Source organism: Anolis sagrei, chromosome 4 (genome assembly GCF_037176765.1).
Source record: "Anolis sagrei isolate rAnoSag1 chromosome 4, rAnoSag1.mat, whole genome shotgun sequence".
Lineage (NCBI taxonomy): Eukaryota > Metazoa > Chordata > Lepidosauria > Squamata > Dactyloidae > Anolis > Anolis sagrei.
This window is the reverse complement of record NC_090024.1, coordinates 175153164-175174234: the sequence shown is the minus strand read 5'-3', so window position 1 is coordinate 175174234 and position 21071 is coordinate 175153164. Positions and strand designations below refer to the sequence as shown.

The 21071-nt window shown below is 39.9% G+C and overlaps 1 protein-coding gene across 5 annotated transcripts in view; it reads left to right on the top strand.

Annotated features, from left to right (window-relative positions):
• Positions 1–17620: 17620 nt before the first annotated feature.
• Positions 17621–21071, top strand: part of ELAVL4 (ELAV like RNA binding protein 4) — an 86647-nt gene continuing 83196 nt past the window's right edge. For 2 of the 5 annotated variants that reach the window (XM_060773481.2, XM_060773478.2), the window contains exon 1: positions 18302–18437. In XM_060773481.2, coding sequence (XP_060629464.1) covers positions 18321–18437 — 117 coding nt within the window. In that variant the 5' untranslated portion in view covers positions 18302–18320. Of the gene's footprint in view, positions 17988–18301; positions 18438–20521; positions 20806–21071 lie in introns of those variants that run through there. The other 3 variants (XM_060773480.2, XM_060773479.2, XM_060773483.2) reach the window with 3 other exon arrangements.

Genomic DNA, 21071 nt, shown 5'->3' with positions numbered 1-21071 from the left:
TCCTGGATTCGTGTTTGGGCGCTGCGTTTGGTGGTCCCTATGTAGACTTGTCCACAGCTGCATGGTATACGGTAGACTCCTGCAGAAGTGAGAGGATCCCTCTTGTCCTTTGCTGAACGTAGCATTTGTTGGATTTTCTTGGTGGGTTTGTAGATTGTTTGTATGTTGTGTTTCCTCATCAGCTTCCCTTTGCGGTCAGTGGTTCCCTTGATGTATGGCAGGAACACTTTTCCTCTGGGTGGATCTCCATCTTGACTCTCGTGGCTTGTTCTTGGTCTTGAAGCTCTTCTGATGTCTGAGGTGGAGTATCCATTGGCCTGGAGAGCCCAGTTGAGATGGTTCAGTTCATCTTGGAGGAGGTGGGGTTCACAGATTTTTTTTGCAGTTGTTGTTCATTCGTTCAGTCGTCTCCGGCTCTTCGTGACCTCATGGACCAGCCCATGCCAGAGCTCCCTGTCGGCCGTCACCACCCCCAGCTCCTTCAAGGTCAGTCCAGTCACTTCAAGGATGCCATCCATCCATCTTGCCCTTGGTCGGCCCTTTTACCTTCCACTTTCCCCAGCATAATTTTCTTCTCTAGGCTTTGCTGTCTCCTCATGATGTGGCCAAAGTACTTCAACTTTGCCTCTATTATCCTTCCCTCCAATGAGCAGCCGGGCTTTATTTCCTGGGGGATGGACTGGTTGGATCTTCTCGCAATCCAAGGCACTCTCAGAACTTTCCTCCAACACCACAGCTCAAAAGCATCTATCTTCCTTCGCTCAGCCTTCCCTAAGGTCCAGCTCTCACATCCGTAGGTGACTATGGGGAATACCATGGCTTTGACTAGGCGGATCTTTGTTGCCAGTGTGATGTCTCTACTCTTTACTATTTTATCGAGATTGGACATTGCTCTCCTCCCAAGAAGTAAGCGTCTTCTGATTTCCTGGCCACAGTCTGCATCTGCAGTCATCTTTGCACCTAGAAATACAAAGTCTGTCACGGCCTCCACATTTTCTCCCTCTGTTTTCCAATTGTCAATCATTCTTGTTGCCATAATCTTGGGTTTTTTTGATGTTTAGCTGCAACCCGGCTTTTGCGCTTTCTTCTTTCACCTTGATTAGAAGGCTCCTCAGCTCCTCCTCGCCTTCGGCCATCAGAGTGGTGTCATCTGCATATCTGAGGTTGTTAATGTTTCTTCCAGCAATTTTCACCCCAGCTTTGCATTCATCAAGCCCCGCACATCGCATGATGTGTTCTGCATACAAGTTAAAAAGGTTGGGTGAGAGGATGCAGCCTTGCCGTACGCCTTTCCCAATCTTGAAGCAGTCTGTTGTTCCGTGGTCAGTTCTTACTGTTGCTACTTGGTCCTTGTACAGATTCCTCAGGAGAGAGACAATGTGGCTTGGGATGCCCATCCCACCAAGAACTTGCCACAATTTATTATGATCCACACAGTCAAAGGCTTTAGAATAGTCAATGAAGCAGAAATAGATGTTTTTCTGAAACTCCCTGCCTTTCTCCATTATCCAGCGGATCTTGGCAATCTGGTCTCTCGTTCCTCTGCCTTTTCTAAACCCAGCTTGAACATCTGGCAGCTCTCTCTCCATATATTGCTGGAGTCTTCCTTGCAGGATCTTGAGCATTACCTTACTGACATGAGAAATAAGGGCCACTGTATGGAAGTTTGAGCAGTCTTTCGCAATTCCCTTTTTTGGTATGGGGATATAAGTTGGTATGGGGATATAAGCAGAGAATCCCACAATATCTGCTCTGAACTGGGATATAGGGCAGTGTGGACTCAGACATTCCAGTTCAAAGCAGATATTGTGGGTTATCTGCCTTGATATTCTGGATTATAGGGCTGTGTGGAAGGGCCCTGAGTCTACACTGTCATATAATCCAGTTCAAAACAGATAATCTGGATTTTTTTTTTGGCAGTGTAGAAGGCGCCAGAGAAGGGCAGAGGCCCCTTCCAAAAAGTTGAATAAAATCCCACATTATCTGCTTTGAACTGGAATCTATGTCAGTGTGGACTCATATAACCCAGTTCAAAGCAGATATTGTGGGATTTTCTGCTTTGATATCCTGGGTTACATTGCTATGTGGAAGGGCCCTGAGAATCTGAAATCCTGAGAAGTTGCAGCAGGGTGTGCCTACACATCAACGCCGTGCTTGCCAAAATTTGCCATCTGAATTATCCCCCCCCCCAAATATTTTCTAGCCATGGTTAGTTGAATCTGTGGAAGTAGAACCTGTCAATACAGATTGTATCATCAGGTTTATTCTCGGCTTATTGGGATAGAATTGTGGCATTAAGAATGAAGAATAAATTGCAGAGACTTAGGAGATGATCTATTCACATTTGCATGTTTTCGAACTACTAGGTTGCCAGAAACTGGGATTAACAGGGGGAGCTCACCCCGCTCCCCGGATTCGAACCGCTGACCTTTCGGTCAGCAAGTTCAACAGCTTAGCAGTTTAATCCATGTAGGTACAAAGGAAATACGTTGGATCCTTCCCCAACGGCTCTCTTACATTCTGTAGGGTATAAATTCATACAGAATAAATGTTTATTGAATACTTGCCATTTATTCTAAAATTTGACACCAGTATCCCAAGAGATTACAGAAGCTGTGTTGCTGAAATACCCTTTTGTGTGTAGAGAAGTGGTCATTTATAATAACTCCTCAATTATAACCTCTGAAACAAGTTTGTGTAAGAATGGAATCCCTGCGAACAACAATTGTCAACTTTAGTGCCCTTGCTATTCATAGACAAGTTTGTAGTCTTCTCCATTGTTTACACCACAGAAAACTATGTGATATTTTTAAAAGTTTTTTTTAAAGGAGAAGCAAAGCAGAAGCAGAATTGCACATTGCTAGTTGTGTCATCTTTACTAGCATCTTCCTGAAGACTCTAGAAACTGCATCTGTAAAGCACGGCTAATTTTGTTAAAATCTTAATAATATCAGTAAGGCATAACAGAAGGTTGTATTCTTAATCAGGAATACTTAATGAATTTGAAAAGAAAGCTTTTTAAGAAATACAATGAAAAAACATGTTGATCATGCAAATTTAATCATGAATATAGCCTTTTTATTTCGAGACTACGTTTTCAATGTGTTCATTTTTTCAAGAAGTATACCCTGAAACTTCAAGGCTCTATATATGACAGAGTTCTTTCTGTTCTTTGAACTTATTTGCAAGTTTGAGTCATTCTTCTATTTAACACTTTCTTTCTTGTGTGCATTCATTCTTCCTTTTTGATTTTAACTCTGGTTTGCAAACAATGGTTTGCAGCAACTAAATTATAGGCAGAGTGGTAGGTGGAGTAAATGGTAGGTCTGAACACCCAGGAATGCTCTCTGGACCATAAAACAATATGAAAGCAATTCTCTGAACTCACATTTTTCTGACAAAACAGCAACGTCTGGTCCCCAAACTGCAATGCATCAAGTCCAATATCAAGAGTGTAAAACAAAGAAGCAACATGAAAGCACAGTCTTTGGTCTAGCAGTTTCCTTTTCCAACCATAATCTGTATTTGGGTGAATGTATACTTCATTTGGAAGGAAAAGCCAACCTGAGGTTAGTAAGTTTAACAAAACCCTTTGTGCAAAACTAAGGGTAGGGTAACAGCAGGGATAATTTAATTAGAAAAAGAATATAATAAAATATAGCAAAATATTAACGGAAATTACTCTATGTATATGCACGCTGTTGACTTTTGGTAACCCCATGGACTTCATAGGACTTTATTTTTTGATTGGTTGTCTCCTATCCATGTACTAACCAAGACTGACCCTGCTTAGCTTCTAAGATCAGAGGGGAAATGGTACCTTTACGGTGTCTGGGCCATTATTCTCTGGAGCATGAATTAAAAAAGTAAAAACTGGAGGAGATTGTGAAAGTTGAGCACTCATAGGTTACTTTTCCCTTACAGTTTCACACAAGTCTTGAAAAAAAAACATAACAAAGGGTAGTAAAATAATAATTGAAAGAAGAAGAAGAAAACGTGTTTAGCATCTTGGTACTTTTCCAAAACATTCAAGGATTATTCCCAGGACCCTAATGGGGACATTAAGTGAATAACAAGATATAGGCTTCTGAGACATTTCCCACAATTTAAATTTCTGATAAAAAAGGGGGTAATTTTTTTAAAAGAAATGAAAGTTTTAACAATTTTGGAAGGAGAATGGGATTTGAGAACAGACCCTATGACACAAACATACACAATTAGTAATAAAATTAAGCAAAGCAATTTGAGAAAAAAACTACTCTGTTCACTTCCTTTGAAATAATAGGCATGGGCCAGATAAATTCAGGAAGACTTAATTCATTTCTCAGTATTGCAACTATAAATGAAAATTTGGAAAATATGTAGGAAAGCTTTTAAAAACCCAATTGTCAAAGTACTGTAGTTGAAAAGAAACATTTGATTGTGGGGCGGGTGGAGGGTAGGGTCAGAATTTCCACTGTCTGGGGAAATGGAAGTTGGTCAATTGGATATTTTGGTTAGGTCACCCTTGTGTAATTGTTTTTTTCAGTTGCTAGAAGATAATCTTCATTAGTTGGCAATTATAGTTGTTGTTTTAGATACAATGACATAAATTCAAGAGGCCATACCACCAGTAAATCTAACTCTGAGTGATTAAGAGCACACACTGCTTATAGTGCAAAGCATTTGTCTAATTGGAAGTATTTTATAAAATATCTACTGGAATACTTTCTGTATAGAACGTATAAAACCTGCTTCCTCAAATATGCATATGGTATACAATACTATGTCATTAGACCATAGTTGTAAAGTGAATAATAGAGAGGAGATGGAGGTCATGTCTCGGCACCAACCAGAGCCATGGTAGATCCGAAAACCTTTCAAATGGAGTTTATTTATGTTGAATTTCAAAAGTAGAGTTGCAAAGGGGGATTGCTTGCATCTGCAAATATTCAGAGTCTGTCTCCTTGCTGCAGTCAATTATGATATGTTTTGGGTCAAATCCAAATACAATGAGCAAATGCTCAAAGAGGAACTACATAAAACAGTCAAAACATATCCAGGAGGGAAGTGTGGGAAAAAATCTCTGTCTGCTACACAAACCAATATGTTTTGCTATTAAAAGACTGAACAATGACAAAACAGTTCTTTTGTCCATGAAGATACCATTTAACTCAGGGGTCCTCAAACTTTTTAAACAGGGGGCCAGTTCACTGTCCCTCAGACTGCTGGAGGGCCGGACTATAGATTTTTTAAAAAAACAATCAATTAAAAAAATCCCATGCACACTGTACATATCTTATTTTGCTGTGTGGAAGGGCCCTTAGAAAGGGTTCTTTCTAGCCGTCTTTAGGCAGTAATTCCAGGAGCAGAGAATGGGATATCTTCCTATTTCTAGTCTGCTTTAGGCAGTAATTCCAGGAGCAGGGAATGGGAAATCCTGCAGTCTTATCACTAATATCATCTGCTGTAGGTGTGTAGTGAGGGGGTAGCTTCCGCGTCCCCTTCCTCGACCATTCCCTCTTCCTCGACCCCCCATATCCTTCTGGACTGGTCCCTCTACCTCCTGTCCCCTGCATTCTCCCTTCCAGTGCCCATATTTCTTACATTTGGCACACTGGTTCCAATCCAACCGTACTCTGCCTCTCCCACGCCCCCGTCCCCTGGGCGCCTCAGGCTTCTCCATCATATTAACCAAAACCTTGTACCCTTCTTTCCTGTCCTTCTTTCTTTTCTCCTCCTCGACTTGATCTCTGGCCATATAGACTTGGTCCGCTATGGCCAGGAGTTCTGTCATAGATTTACCTATGAACCCTGGCTGTTTCTGTATCTTCCTTCTAATGTCATCCGCTGCCTGAGTAATGAATGACTGTTGTATCGCGCGTTTCCCATTATCATCGTCCAGATTGTATGGACTGTATTTTCTATATGCTTCTTCTAACCTTTCAAGAAATGCTGTGGGCGATTCAGACTTCTCCTGGCGTATCCCCTGGATTTTTAAAATGTTGGACGGTCTCGGGGGCCCTCGCCTTACGGCCTTCACCAAAATCCCCTGGAAAACACTCAACCTCTGGCGATGGGCTACCTCCTGGTAGTTCCACTGCGGGTCTACCTCTTGGGGAAACTGCTGACGTCCCCATTCGGCCACGTCAGTAGCGGCCGGCCTCCCATCTACCTCTTGGGCAATTAGGCTTGCCTGATTTAAAATCTGCCTCCTTTCTTCGTTAGTGAAGAGGACCTGCAAAAGTTGTTTGCAGTCCTTCCAAGTGGGATTATGGGTGGACATTATTGTCTCTAGGAGATTTGCCATTGCCATCGGCTGTTCTGAGTAAGGAGGTGTGGAATTCTTCCAATTCAGGAGATCACTGCTAGTAAATGGGACCACCTGAAAGAGGGATTGGACTGCGTCATTTTGTCCTAAGGCGTAGACTTCCCTTATCGGGAATTCTCCCAATAAGTCCCCAGTAGGCATATCTGCGCCTATTCCTTTTTTCAAAGCCTCCCTTGCTCGTGTAAGAGCCGGGCTTGCATCACTGGGCAGTCTCCGATTCACATATTTCTGCAATTCTTTAGAGAGATCCCCATGAGGCCCAGATGGAGTAGGCCTCAAGGGAGTACTATCATAAGGTGGCAAAGGCGGCGGACCCATATTTGGCGGAGCAAGGGGGTCAAATTCTGCAACTACTGACTGTCCTGGGGACAGGTTGTGGGCCGCCGGAGGGGCCGTAGGTGGAGGTGGAGGACCTGGAAGTCCCGCCTGGGGCCATTCTTCTTCTGTATCTGCCTCCAAGATCTTGGCTGGTTTTCGGCCTCCCTTTTTGCGTATAGCCATACACCTAAGCTTCTTACACTGCTGCACCCAGTCCGGATTCTGAGTCACTACAGTATCCCACGCATCTATGTAGATGAGCTGATCCGGATGATGTTCAGCACAATAGGCCTCAACCTGCCTAATCTTCTTTATGTCCCAAGTTCCTTCTTCTGGCCACCCAAATGGAAAAGTCGGCCACTCATTATTGCATAAATTCCTCAACCTATAGTCCTTAAAATCCTCTGAATCGGCTTGACTTGAAGCCGCCACAAATTTGTCAAAATTCCTCAACATGCATCCTAATGGGGTGTCCTTTTTTGAACCTCCCCCACCCATGGTTCCTACGCGGACCTTCCACCCTGGCCTAGGCACCCGGACACTCAACGGTGTGCTTCAGGAACCGCAAGGTTTTCAGTCCTTCCTCCCTTTTCCCTCCCTCAGGGAAACTTAGTGATCACCCTTCCTTTCCCCTGGTACCAGCCCTATGTGTGTGTTCCCTAGTGTCTAACTTGACCACTATACTTGCCAGATTTCTGAAGACGTCGGAACAACCTCCGCCCCTGGACTTTCCACCTGGATCCTCCCCGGACTGGTTTCTTGCGAACTTCTCGACTGCGATTGTCCTGGTTCGGGCCCGGCCCAAAGAGGGAAGCACCGCAACCGGTTATGCGGCGATCGGGGGCCCCCTTCTTCTCGGCTCACGGTGGTTGCCTCCAGTCCCGGTCCCGGACCAGCAATCGACCTGCCAACAGGACCTGTCTGTTGTTATCGGCCCTTCAAAGTAATCATGTCGGGGTCACCAAAAATGAAGTGGATAATCCCTTTCCTAGGCTGCAAAATCGGCGGGCGCAGGAACAACAAGACAGGCAGTCAGTTTCTTTCAAGAAAGCAGCTTACTCAGAAGTCAAGCAGCTGCTTGGGTCGCCTCCTACGCAACATGGCGCCTCGTGGAAACGACACAGGCCTCAAGCCATGTGGCCTTTTTATACAGTCAAAGGGGTTCGGTTTAGGACCGCCCCGGAACAAAAATCATTGGTTCAAAGTTGTGGTGCAGTTTAATAAACATCCAATCATCCCCTGCCACCCAAACATCCAATCACCACCCGCCACCCTTGCCAAACCCCTCCCTAACCCCATACTGCCCCCTATCCCATGAGTACTGGTAACTTCCCCAAGTTCCATTTTGTAGTTCCGCCTTAATACTGTCTGTGTAGAAATGCCCCCAGGTTATTCAATAAATGTTCTCACACAGCTAAATAGCCCAAAATTTCCTCTTGAAAAAGCAAAATATAATTTTAGATTGATATTATAATTCTCTGATCTTTTGGTGAAGCAGTCCAAATAGTGCCACATAGTAATTAACAAGGTTTGGGGGTCAGGTGAAATGAGTGTTTTGCTCTTCAAAAAGTCCCACTCCGTAATAGAACAATACATTTCTTCAGACTGCTTATTTGATGGCCTACAGCATTTAAAAAAATAAATTGTTGTTTTGTTTTAAAAAGTACGACAGAAATTGAAAAAAGGAAGGATAGTAAAATAAAAAGTATAAATCAAAGAGAATCGGAAAAAGTGATGTCTGAAAACCAAAAGTTACGAGATCATTCCCTCCCCCCATCCCCCCCCCCAAAAAAATAACTGAAGACCTAGATATTTTGAGAAAGGATGCTTTCCAAACCATTTGCAAAACTACCACAGGTATCTATGAATAGACTTAGTGTAAACATTTTCTCTACAAAAAAGTTACATGTCTACAAAGGAGAAAAATTGAACTTGAAGCATATAGTTTTCATGTTACATGCATGGGTATTTTAAAACAGGATTACATTCAGTGAAGTGGGGCTGGAATTCAATTTTCTGCAATATGTGCTATCTGGTCAAAGATTCCCCTCCTATGTAAGCATCATATGACTACTAGAACACAATTTCCCCAGAAGTTATCCTCCACTAGTTATTTGGAGAATGTCAAGTGTTGTCTTAATATGGGGATCATTGTGTTTGACAATGTCAACAAGCTTGTAGAAGAAGCAAAATTCCCGAACAGCAAACCTATAAATTGCATAAAAGGTGCAGGGCAACAGCCACTCATGGTGCGCAACATCGCTTTTGTGATAATACCTGCTAGATAATCATTTCCACAAAAACTTTTAAAATGAAGCAATTTGCGTCTCTTGCCTAATTGGAGGAGAAATTTGCCAATTGGGTCAACAGGGATAGCCTGAGTTGAAATTTAGTTTGAGCCAATAACTAATTATACTGAATGTTCTGGTACAGCCGCACCAGGAGCTTCAGCTTATCTTGCTATTTGTTGATTACTGCATGTATTTTAAAGTTTTATGCCTTTGCAGTTAGATGGCTTTCCTTACTTTGTAGTTATTGGGTCAATTGCTTGTCAATTATCATTAGGTTCCCTGGTCCCGCCCCCCCTTTTGGGCTTTGGAGGGAAGGGAGCCATTTTTCAGTTAGTCTCAGCTAGGAAATCAATGTACAGGATGTGTACAGACTTTCTCCTGTACAAAGGCTTCAACCCTTAAGACCTCCCAGGGGAGAACAGTCTTAAGAGCGTCTAAAGATTCCCAAAGGTTCCGGGGAAACAGCCTTACAGCCCTAAGGAATTTCGGAGGGAATGATGGCTTTAAACATCAAGATCTCCAGCTAAGTGACTACAGGCCTACTGGTACGTCCATTCGGTTTTGAGACGCAGTTCAGCCCGGCAGTGGATTCACATCAGTCAGGTCTAGGTTCACAGTTAGCCTGGGAGGAGCTAGAAAGGGATTTTCCTTGGAAGTAAAGCAAAGAAACAGTTAAAAGCCACCAGTTGCTTGAAGCCTGGAAGCATTTGTTTAATCTTTGAAGACAAAAGAAGTTTCTGTTTAATTGTTCATCAATAAAAGACTTTGTTGTATTTAAGCTCAAGCCTTCTAAAGACCGTTTAATGGGGGGAAATTCTTCTCTTTGGGCCCCCTGGCTTCCCGTTGGGCTAAAGTTGCACGTCCTGTTTTAAAAGCACTTCGTTTCAAGCCCAGCGGTGACAGAACACTGAACCATCTTGGCTTCCATGCTGAGTAAGACATTGGCAATACAGTTTGCCTCACCAAAAGTATTTCTCAGGATTTAAGATTGCATCACTTGCAGGAGGCAAGTGCTTTGGTGATGAACAACTGTGAACCTTATATTTGAGGTAGCACCATATCTTGCAAAACTTATGTTACAGATGGTAAATGTGAATATCCTTGGGGGTAAAAAGGGTCTGATAAAAACAGTTAGGCAAGCTAAATACATGTAAATACTTGAGGAACACTACTTTTCTCCCATAACTTCTCCAGTCTCAGCAATGATGGCCAAGAAAAACTAATGCAAACCTTTTCAAGTCCATTTTTCCAAGTAGCAATCATTATACAGTCCGAATATTACCACATGCACATACAAGAGAAGTTATCAAGCTTGTGGAAAGTACTGTGGTTTATAGAAGTATGATTACCCTAGCCAACAAGCTAATTCTCATAATGTGCCCTTCTTTACGCCAGGTGGAAATCTTTCAGTGGGTTAATAAATTTTAGGATTGTATCGTTGAGGAAATAATTCATAGCTCATTTACACTCTGCAGTCATTAGGGTTATTGTTTAGTATATTTAGTTGTTTTATGTGATGTGTGAGGCTAGCTTAAATGAAATGTGTTATACCAGATTCAAAACAGAATTAGTTTGCATTTCATTGGGAACTAAAAAATAAATGGAGGAGTTATTCAAGGCCCCATCTACACTGCCATTATAGTGCAGGTTGAACTGAATTATATGCCAGTGTAGACTCATATAATCCAGTTCAATCCAGTTCAGTGCATTATATTAGTCTACACTGACTGTATAATGCAGTTCAATATAACAGTGTAGATGGGGCCCAAATTGATTTTTTTCTGCAATTTTGGAATCATTTTTAAAGGCCACTGGTTTGAAATTTTCCTTTGTTTCATTCAACTCTGAAACTTGATAAAATGTTACAAATCTACTTCAAAAATTATAATATATCACAGCAGTTCTAACATCTACTCAGGAGGAATTGCTATGATACCTGGTGGGTTTTCTTCCCATGAAGGTATATACAGAATTTCTTTGTCAGGAATAGTTTTATTTTACCAATATTGGCACTGTTATAAATGAGAAGGATATCCTTGAAAGATAAAATGGCTTTTTAACCTGATGCAGTGTCTGGTCTACTGACATTGTGTTTGTTTTGAAACAATGCTAAAAATAAAGCACTTGTAGTTTATTAGATGAGTTTAAAGGTCCCTTATTGTTCAGTGTCAGAAGAACAATTAAGTTTTATCTGAACACAGCATGATGTCTCTAGACACAGGTAACAAAGCATGCAGTGATACTATTAGGAGAGGGAGATTCTGGCTGCATTGATGAATCCTTATAAAACATGAGGAAAATTGGCCAAGAAAATCATAAATCTATTTCAACAATGGAAGCGTTCAAATATAATTTAGTGACATGTAGTCTAGATTTCTGTTCAGCTACTTAAAAATAGCTGCTAGTTCTTCTCCAGTTTAATATGTTGGTATAAATTTAAATACAAATTATGAAAATCAGATTGAGCAAGTCTTAAATTTTAAATTACTTTGGAGTAGAATAGAAAGAATGAAAGAAGAGTTGTGAAATGCTTTGCAATACCCCTTCGTTTCCCCACTTTTTGGTTATCATATGTAATTTTTATAATGACATGTTTCTTTTAAGTGTCCTTGATATTGTTTTAATTGTCACTTTTAATTACAGTTTTCATCTCAAGAGTGAAAGATACTTTGAATAAATTGTATTTTTCAAGAAATATTTATTTTAATAAGAAAAAAAATGACAAATCGAGTATTGTCTTCTGATAACATGGCATTTTTACATGGAACAAACATAAAGGCTGAGCCTTGTCAAGGATACATCAGTTGTCATATTTCCTATTAAATAATGTGAGTTCTGTTGATTATACAAGATGTGAAATGGCATTTTGGACATTCATAATGAGAGATACAACCCCCTGTTTTCAATATAACTTATTCCAGTATGAATTTGAATAGAACTGCATAATAGTAAAATTCTTTGCATTAATAATGTCTGACAAGAATCAGTCTTTGCATTCCTGTAAGAGAGTATGTTGTAGAGTTGGAACATTTAAAGTTAATGCGACTGTGATGATTCTGCCCATGTGACGAATCTAGTCTTATTGTCCCTTTATAATGCAACTGGAGAAAAAAGAGAAAAAAAGTCCAGGTCTATTGAAAATGAAAGCTTTGACATATAATAACTATTACAAATGGATTGCCATAAGTAATAATAAGCACAATAAATCTTTATTTTCCACTTTTCTCCCTCACAGGACCCAAAGTGGCTTATAACATATTAATGTCAACAAACAACAATCCAGATGCATAAATCCACACCAATAAAACAATAAATAAATCTTAAAATTAGCAATTTAAAAATAAGGACAATATACATTCGCATTCATGTGACATCATGTCAAGTTATATTGCACTCTGCTTCAGTCAATAACATTATGGCATTTTCTGGCACTTCAAATTAATTTTCTTTGTGAAACGCTTATCTAAACAGGAAAGCTTTTAATTGGTTCTTAAAAGAAGAAAGAGAGGGAGCTATTTTGATTTCTTTGGAAAGGGTATTCCCAAAGAAATGGCGGTCACCAAGAAGGCCCTTTCCCTCATCGTAATTAACCGCTTTGTGACGGTGGTGGAAACAAGACCAGGTCTTCCCCTGAAGATCTTAAGGAGCAGGCAGGTTGGCATGATGAGTTGCAGTCAGGTAGGTCAGTTGGACCTGAACCGTTTAGGGCTTTAAAAGTCAAAACCAGACTGGGAAACAAATTGGCAGCCAGTGAAGGTGCTGTAACAGAGGAGTTGTACACTCCCTGGGTCCAGCACCTGTAAGTAGCCTGGTTGCAGCTTTTTGGATGCTTCAGGGACAGCCCCATGTAGAGCCCATTACAGTAGTCTAAATGTGATGTAACCAAAGCATGGACCACCATAGCCATAGGTTTTTCAAGGTATGGGCGCAGCTGGCACACAAGTTTTAGTTGTACAAAGGCCATAAACAGAGCAAATTGTTTGCTTTGTGGTATAGCGCACTGCTTCTTAAACTATGGATCCAAACCACTTAGCTCAGTGAAAAGTTTGGCAACCGGAAAATTTACACAAATCTGTTTTTAATAATGTACAGCGTTTACAGTGAACTGTGCCCCCGGTGGCGCAGGTGGTTAAAGCACTGTGCCAGCAGGACTGAAGACCGACAGGTCACAGGTTCGAATCCGGGGAGAGGCGGATGAGCTCCCTCTATTAGCTCCAGCTCCTCATGCGGGGACATGAGAGAAGTCTCCCACAAGGATGATAAAACATCAAATATCATTCAGCCATCCCCTGGGCAACGTCCTTGCAGACGGCCAATTCTCTCACAACAGGAGCGGTTGCTCCTGACACGACAAAAAAAAAGTGAATTGTGCAAAAAATGCTTCAGCTGTACCTTTTGAAAATGCTAATGTATTATCAGTAAATGTTTGATTTTTATACCTATTTTATATACCCATAGGTGCATCATAATTTCTCAGGTAGAAAGGGGTCGCAAGTGGAAAAAAGTTTAAGAAGCCTTGATATAGAGATCACTTAAAATGAGAAGGAAGGGGGAATTGGAGTTTTCTATCACCTTTAAGACATTTCTGATTTGCTTCATCATAAGCTTTTCTGAATTACAGTCTGTTTCCTCAGAAGCTGGTTTCCTCAGATCATTTAATCATGAAATCACATGTTAAAATAAACCAGTGCCAGAAGACTCCTTCCCTCCCATACTTTCAACAGTGAAATAGATTTGCACTGTTATTGCTTTGAACATTTCTAAAATGTGTATCTCCCAGAACACCATCAGAGAGTACTGTTCTGTAATTGTGCTTTTTCCATATGTACGAAAAATTCATTTGTACCTAACTTTGAAAAGCTATCTAAAGTAAATCTTTAGAAAGGCATAGAACAGGAGAGAGAATGTGTTAAACAGATTAAAATTTCTCTGTTGGCTTGCAATAAATAGGATTTATTTGTGTGCCTCAATGCAATGCACTACTTGCAGTATTCCTTTGTTACATACTCATATAGTCTATGTGTGCTGTGTTTCCTATGGAAAAGTGAGTCTCTGTTTGGGGATTATTAGGGAAACAATAAATTTTTTGGCTTTATGCAGTGTATACTGTTATATCCAAGAGAGAAAAAACTTCAAGACGAAAGTGCAGATACTTCTGTTATTTGTCAAAAAATACATATATTTCCTGCATACCTGAATACGGGATAAATAATCTCACAATAATGTAGGTTACATATAGAAACATAAATGGTTAGGATTAGTATTTGTATTTCAGATGGGAAATAAAGAAAATATCTGTACTAGCCAAGTAAGAATGTGCTTTGCAAGCCAAACAACATTGTATTTTGGCCATTTAATAGATAGATCTTCCCATTATATTTGGATTTCAAAAAGTTTTTGAATGTAAATGTAAAGAATGGAAACAGATTAAGGGATAAACCTCACGTATCATTTTGTGACCTGTTCTTGTAGAGCAGTAAGCAGAAATAAATGAACCGTTTTTATAATGGAGCAAAAGTATGCAGTTGGCTTCATAACATATTAATAAGCTAATTTGCAGGTGGCACATAGTGATTCAAGAGAACAGCTATGAACATAATCATGTGATCCAAATGGACACCTCTACAAATATTTGTCATCTACTAGGCATAGAGCTTTCTCGATCATGGCCCCTTGTTTATGGAATGCCTTGCCGGTTGAAAACTCGAACCATCCGAGACCTACTTGCTTTTTGGAAAGCCTGTAAAACTTTTCTTTTCCGGCAAGCTTATGATGGGTGAACAACCTGGACTATGCCTGTTCTTGCTGCCTATTGTTTTGTTATTGTAATTTTTAAAGCTAATTGTATTGTTTTAATCTGCTTCTGTAAACCACTCTGAGCCAAATTGGGAGTAGCGGTATACAAGTTAATAAATAAATAAATAAAATATCATGGATAGGGAAGTTGGAAGTGGCAGTCCTTTTTGCCCAGCTTTGGCATTCACTGTGATTTGTGCAAGTTGTAAAGAAATTAATCATAAAAAGCCCAAAATCTGTTTACCAGTATGTTTTTTTGTAATAGGGGTAGGAGAATGTAGGAACTACTCCTTTTATTAATTCCATTTTAGATGGTTTCAGGAGTATCAGGTTTTTTTTTCAACTGTTTTCAATTGAAGGGAGAGTGGGGCCCACTACACCTGTAGAGTGGCCCTAAGGCTGCATGAGACCCGAGAGATGTGTAGTTCTCCTTCCCATCTTAAGCAAACTGACAAGACAATGAACCACACTTCAGAATACAGTAATGGAGATAGGGGCAGAAAAATCACATATGGACTGGATGGGGTAGTTTCAGCCACTAACCACACAAAAACTCCTTGGAGACATGGCTGGCACTGCAATAATAATCATAACATCTGTACCAAATTACACATTTGTCTAGTAAATGTCAATTTCATAAGATTCTGGACATATGTCTCTAACAGCATTACAGAGTTTTTAAAAAATCCTGATTCAGCATTAAAGCCAATCCAAAACACCACAGTAAAAGATAGAATATCTGATGATGGAAGTACTAAAAAGAATTTTATCCCAAAGAGTTTAAAATCTGGGCATGATGATAAGGGGGGTACAATATTTGAAATAGCCTGTTCCCAGGGTTTATGTGGTTTTATAAGTCACAACCTGTGCCCAGAAAGACTGGTAGACATTGAAGCAATCTTAAGAAGATGCTCACTTATTCTCTATAAGTGCCCTAGGTTAAAGTTTAGCTGCAGCATTCTGGCCAAACTAAAGTTTCTCAAGAATGTAATTAATTCATTTAAAAGCCTTTACATTCCACACTTCTGCCTGAGTGGCTTACAAAACAACCAATGTAATTGTCCCTGTCCTCAGGCTAAGGTGACAATCTTAATCAAACATCACACTTAGGAGAAAAGGTCTCAGGAGTAAGACACTGATAAGCATAGTCGAATTTATCAGCAAGTAACATTTCCTTCGATTATGCCCTCAGCTGTTGCCATAAAGAAGGCAATTGTCAAAGGGCATTAGTTTCTTGCTACAAGATGTGATGACAACCAAAGTGTTACGTGACTTTCAAATCGTTTTGGAAAGATGTATAAAGGACCAGTAATTTGTGGATTTTCAGTGGTTAAAGGTGGTACATAATTGACTGAAGGTCATAAGAACATTGACCTCAGTGGCTTCCTTGAGCATTCCGGGGATATGTCGTTTGCCACTATTGGAGATGAAAAATGGACTAGAGCCAGTGGTTCTCAACTGTGGGTCCCCAGATGTTTTGATCTTCAAACTCCCAGAAATCCTAACAGCTGGTAAACTGGCTGGGATTTCTGGGTATTGTAGGCCAAAACACCTGGGGACCCACAGGTTGAGAACCACTGGACTAGACAGTCTTTTTACTGTTTCAATTGATTATTTTAAGTTTTGTAATCTCGCTCCAAGCTATGACACACACACACACACACACACACACCTCCTTTTGAACCTAGTATACTACTTTAGATAAAGAATGTGTGGTGTATGTGGTGCACATTTATTTCACTTTTAGCTTCAGAGCACTGTGTTTCACATACTGGTATTAACTGATGTGATAGTGTGGGATGTTTGAATTATCTTAATTGGTCAGGGGAAATCACTACTCACAGTCTCTGCTGTGAGAGAAGAGAACATTTCGGCTTTAGTTACCTATTAAATTTTATGTAGTTGTGTGGACAGTGACAACATTGCTATTTGTGTGATAGTCTTTCAGTTCTCTTGGGAGAAGATTTGCATCTCCATTTTCCATAATTTTATGGGAGTCATAATGTCAGGGGACTACCTTTACCTTTAACATGAGTTTTATACTTTTCAAAAATCCCACCAGATAAATTTCAGCTGTTTAGTATGTTGCATGTACTCATGAATATATTTGCTCTCTTAAAGAGTAGGTATTTTCCAACTGGTCATTTGCTCACAGCTACTTAAGACTGAAATGCAAAGATTACAAAAGATTACAAAGATTATAAATGAGTGGATAGAAATTCTTTTATATTTCATTCTTAAATGCAGAAAAATTTAGCTGTTGACCTCATCTGTCAATTTAAATGTGAGAACTGGCAGGAAGCATTAAAAAACTTGGATATTCAAGTTTTGTGTAATCATTTTTTTCATCTCATTCATCCCAACATTAATTGTTACTGCTTGGGTTATATAGGGTTATTGTAGAACTATGCGGAGCCCCCGGTGGCAGGTTCGAATCCGGGGAGAGGCGGATGAGCTCCCTCTATCAGCTCCAGCTCCTCATGCGGGGACATGAGAGAAGCCTCCCACAAGGATGATAAAAACATCAAATCATCCAGGCGTCCCCTGGGCAACGTCCTTGCAGACGGCCAATTCTCTCATACCAGGAGCGACTTGCAGTCACTCCTGACACGACAAAAAAAAAAAATAGAACTATGCTGTTATGAAAAAGAGCAGAAGTCATATTCCAGTTTTACTAAATATTCAAAAATATAATTTTGGTATTGCCAGTTTATTGCATCTTGTTTCCTGTGAAGTGGGGGGCAGATGCATAAATGCACATTTTAATATTGATCTAGCAGCCTCTCTTTATTTTTGTTCCGACAAGACAGGAGTTAAAAATGCAAGCTACACCTTTGTCTCTTACGCCACTTTGGATTTTATGTGTATCAGGAATCACAGTGACAATCTATTCCACGGCGACCTCAAGATGTTCATTTCGAACCATTCCACGCTGCCCACCTGGCGGTTAGAGAGCGAACTGTGACTTTAAAGAATAGTTTAAGTAACAACCATGTTTGGGGCAGCAGGCTATTCTATCAAGGAGAGAGCAGTCCATGTTACAGGAGTGAGTCTACTGCGTACGCTAAGAGAGAAAATGCAGCTCACTGACTAGATGTTCTAATGTGTTAACTCCAGGGAGAAAACATTGTGGTGTGCAGGAAAATTGGCATCCCTTGTGCAGATAGAGGACTGGACTTGCAAAGGATTCTTTCTGTTCCTCTGAAACCAAAATCTGTGGCAAGATGTTTGAAATCACCAGGACGCTTAGTGCTGCTTTGTTAAATAATGAGGTAATACTTTGTCACATCTTCTGGGCAGTATTCGGGTTTTTTGTCTTCTTTTCTTCTTCCATATGCTTAGAAAAGATTCCATCAACGTGAGAGCTTTAAACAAAAAGGAGAAAATAGGAATCCTTCTTTGCTTTATTTTAACCCCCCCTTCCCTCAATCATTTTGGATAACAGGATTGTCTTTTATTTGTGGTTTTAATCAGCTGCTGTTGCTTAGGACATTATGCCACGTAAGGCTTCTTAACTGCACAGAGTAGGGTAGTTATTAACGCTGAATTGGCTTCAAGTATAGTCCATCTGGGCTCTGTATGAGAAAGCTTGCTGGCGGTTCCTGATGCTAAGATACCCGCAACCTTTGGGATGTATGCATGGTGGAGAGGGACACAGTGCTATGAGATCACTGCTTTTAAGGGAAGCTGTCATTAATGAGTCAAGAAACTGCTCATTTATGGTAAGGAAGGAGAGGGAGGGGGAAATCAGTCCTGTGGATGCATTTTGAGACTGGATTAGCTGTATTTTTGAGTCAAGTTTTGCAGGGGAGGGGTTGCATGGAAATAACACCTTTACTTGGAGGCTTCCAGGTTAAAAATTGAGAGACTTTATAGAAAATGGTGATGGTTTAGAAATTGTGGCACTGCTGGAGATGCCGTGGTCAGCGCCCAGCTTGATTAATGGTCCTACTGGAAATGTGATAATAAGTCCGATTCCCCCCATCTCTTTTGTAACAATAGGTTTCTGCCTTTGTCTTTGGAGAGAGGCCTCCGTATATTTGCCTTGTGGATTTCCTGTGCTTTATTTATTTATTTACGTATGCAATTTGTAAATGTTTCCCTTTGGATATTTTTCCACCCTGTGCAAAATGCATGAATGTTAAATTGGAAAAGTACCTAGTTTATAGTAGTATCTACAGTTGTTGTTTTTTTTAAGACAAAGAGCTGGAATTTTGTTGATGTTCAGAATAATTAAAACAGAACCCAGTGAAGTGTGCTCAGACAGGGAAAAGGATGGATAAAAGATTCCGTCCTACCGTATTTAATTTTTTAACCCTCAGTGAGACATTGAATCAGAATTAGCATTACAAATGAAACTTTTTCTGTGAGGATATTGTGCTGTAGTCGGGATGCGTCGTCACTTGGCATCCTTTTGCATTTACTTTTGTTTCATGCTTGCTGATGTTTTCTGCTTTGAAATAATATAGTTCAGTCCGTTAGCTTGTACTGAAGAACAGTCGAAACTGGATGCAAAAAGAGAGCTTCATTTTGCACTTCACAAGTTTGCATTACATTTTACAATTTTCAGTGGGTTTATATGATTTCTTTTAAAATTATGCTACACAATTTTCTTTGCGTGTTTTGCTTGTCCATTGTATGATAATATGACAGCTCCAGTGGGAGATACGTGTATATTCTGGCCCATCCAAATGTTTTACACTGTGTTAGAAGACAATGTAAATGTATAAATTTGTCAGTTCTTCCCAAATGTGTTAAATTTTAGATGGGATTAAAATAAATATTTAATAGCGAGAATAATTTTGTGTAAAATTCTTACATCCAGTCAGTATGAGAAGATAATAGTTTATTGGGTTGGTGACTTGCTTGAAACAAATTTGTCTATAATAAGTACTTTTATCGGGGAGACCTTTTATGACAAATAAAAATAATACAAATGAGTGAGAGTGAAAAGTTTAAAATTCAGTTTTAATTGGAGTTTTGTGATCTCATCAGGTAGAAGTAACAAAGCATTTTCCAATTTTAGCCAATTAGCCATTTTCCAATTTTATTCTCATGTATATTATACTAAGTCAGTATTTTTCTTTGTCTTAAAAGAACAGACCAATAGTATAATTCACTAAAAATAATATTTGTTGTATTCATAATTTTTGCTAAGTAGTTAGTTTGAAAAATGTGGGATGATGCTCAATCAAAATCCAGCTGAAAAATAGGAGTGCAGCCACAATTTTTATTTGTCCGCATTCTTTGTTAGGGACAATGGTCTGAGAATTGTGTAAAGATTAAAAGCTATGCTGTTTTTGAATAAATATAGTTAAAATGCACATTAAATTGTTTTTGCCATATCTTTTAAGCCTAGAGGCAGATCATTAAATATGCATTTCTCTGGAAAGCAACTGTCGAGAAAGATAAGGTGGCTAAAATACTCTAGACTTCAGAGCCCTACATGGATGAGTTGAGAGGATACAGTTGGTGAAGCATGAATGAGGTGTAATAGTTGTATGTCTGTGTTGGAAACTCTAGGTGTGGCCTTAAATGGCTGTGTGTGCGTGTATGTGTGAGTGTGAGTTAAGAGAGATGGGGAGGAAGGTGTGGATAAAATCCATGCATGTGTGATGTTCTTAAACTGGCCCTTAATTACTAGACATAAGCAGCAGTTCAGAAATCTGGTCCCTGTTGTTGTAGAGGTCACCAAATCATTAACATTGTCAATCTGGCAGGAGCTAATTTCAATAGCACCTGATGTTGCAACGCCTCCTTTAGTTTCCCTAGCCAATCGGATCTTGCTTTCAGCTGACAGATGGTCCCATAAATGGATGTAAAAAGGAGAAGCTGCTAGCCCATTTCATCAAGGCTCTATTCAGTTGTTATCTGCATTTTAAAATCAGGGGGCTTCAACACAGTGCTTGGGTTTTCTTTTCTTTTGTTTTTCTCTTCCTTTTGCTGCAGCAGACATCTGCACTGTGTATTTTGTGGATTTTTGAAAAAAAGATATATATAATAAAACACTTCCTTCCCTGAAAACCCTGTCAAACCTTAGAGGAATTGAAGCCTTGCAGGACCCATTATTTTCCATTAATAATGGTTATGGTAGGTATTAGTAGTTTTTAAAATCTGTTTCTTGCAGCAGTCTTTCATAGCCTTTGTATAGAACATACAGCTTTCCCCAAGTCTGCATTTTGATCAATCTGTGTTGTCACATGAGTTTAGTTTGCTCCTGCTGGCTCGCTTGTTAAATGTCATTCTTTCTTCTTTTCTTTTTCTTCCGTCTTTCTCTCTCCCCTCATCCCTCCTTTATATACTTGCCTATCTTTAATAAAAAGCTGCAGGCGTTTTCCTTGCCATTTTCAGGTCAT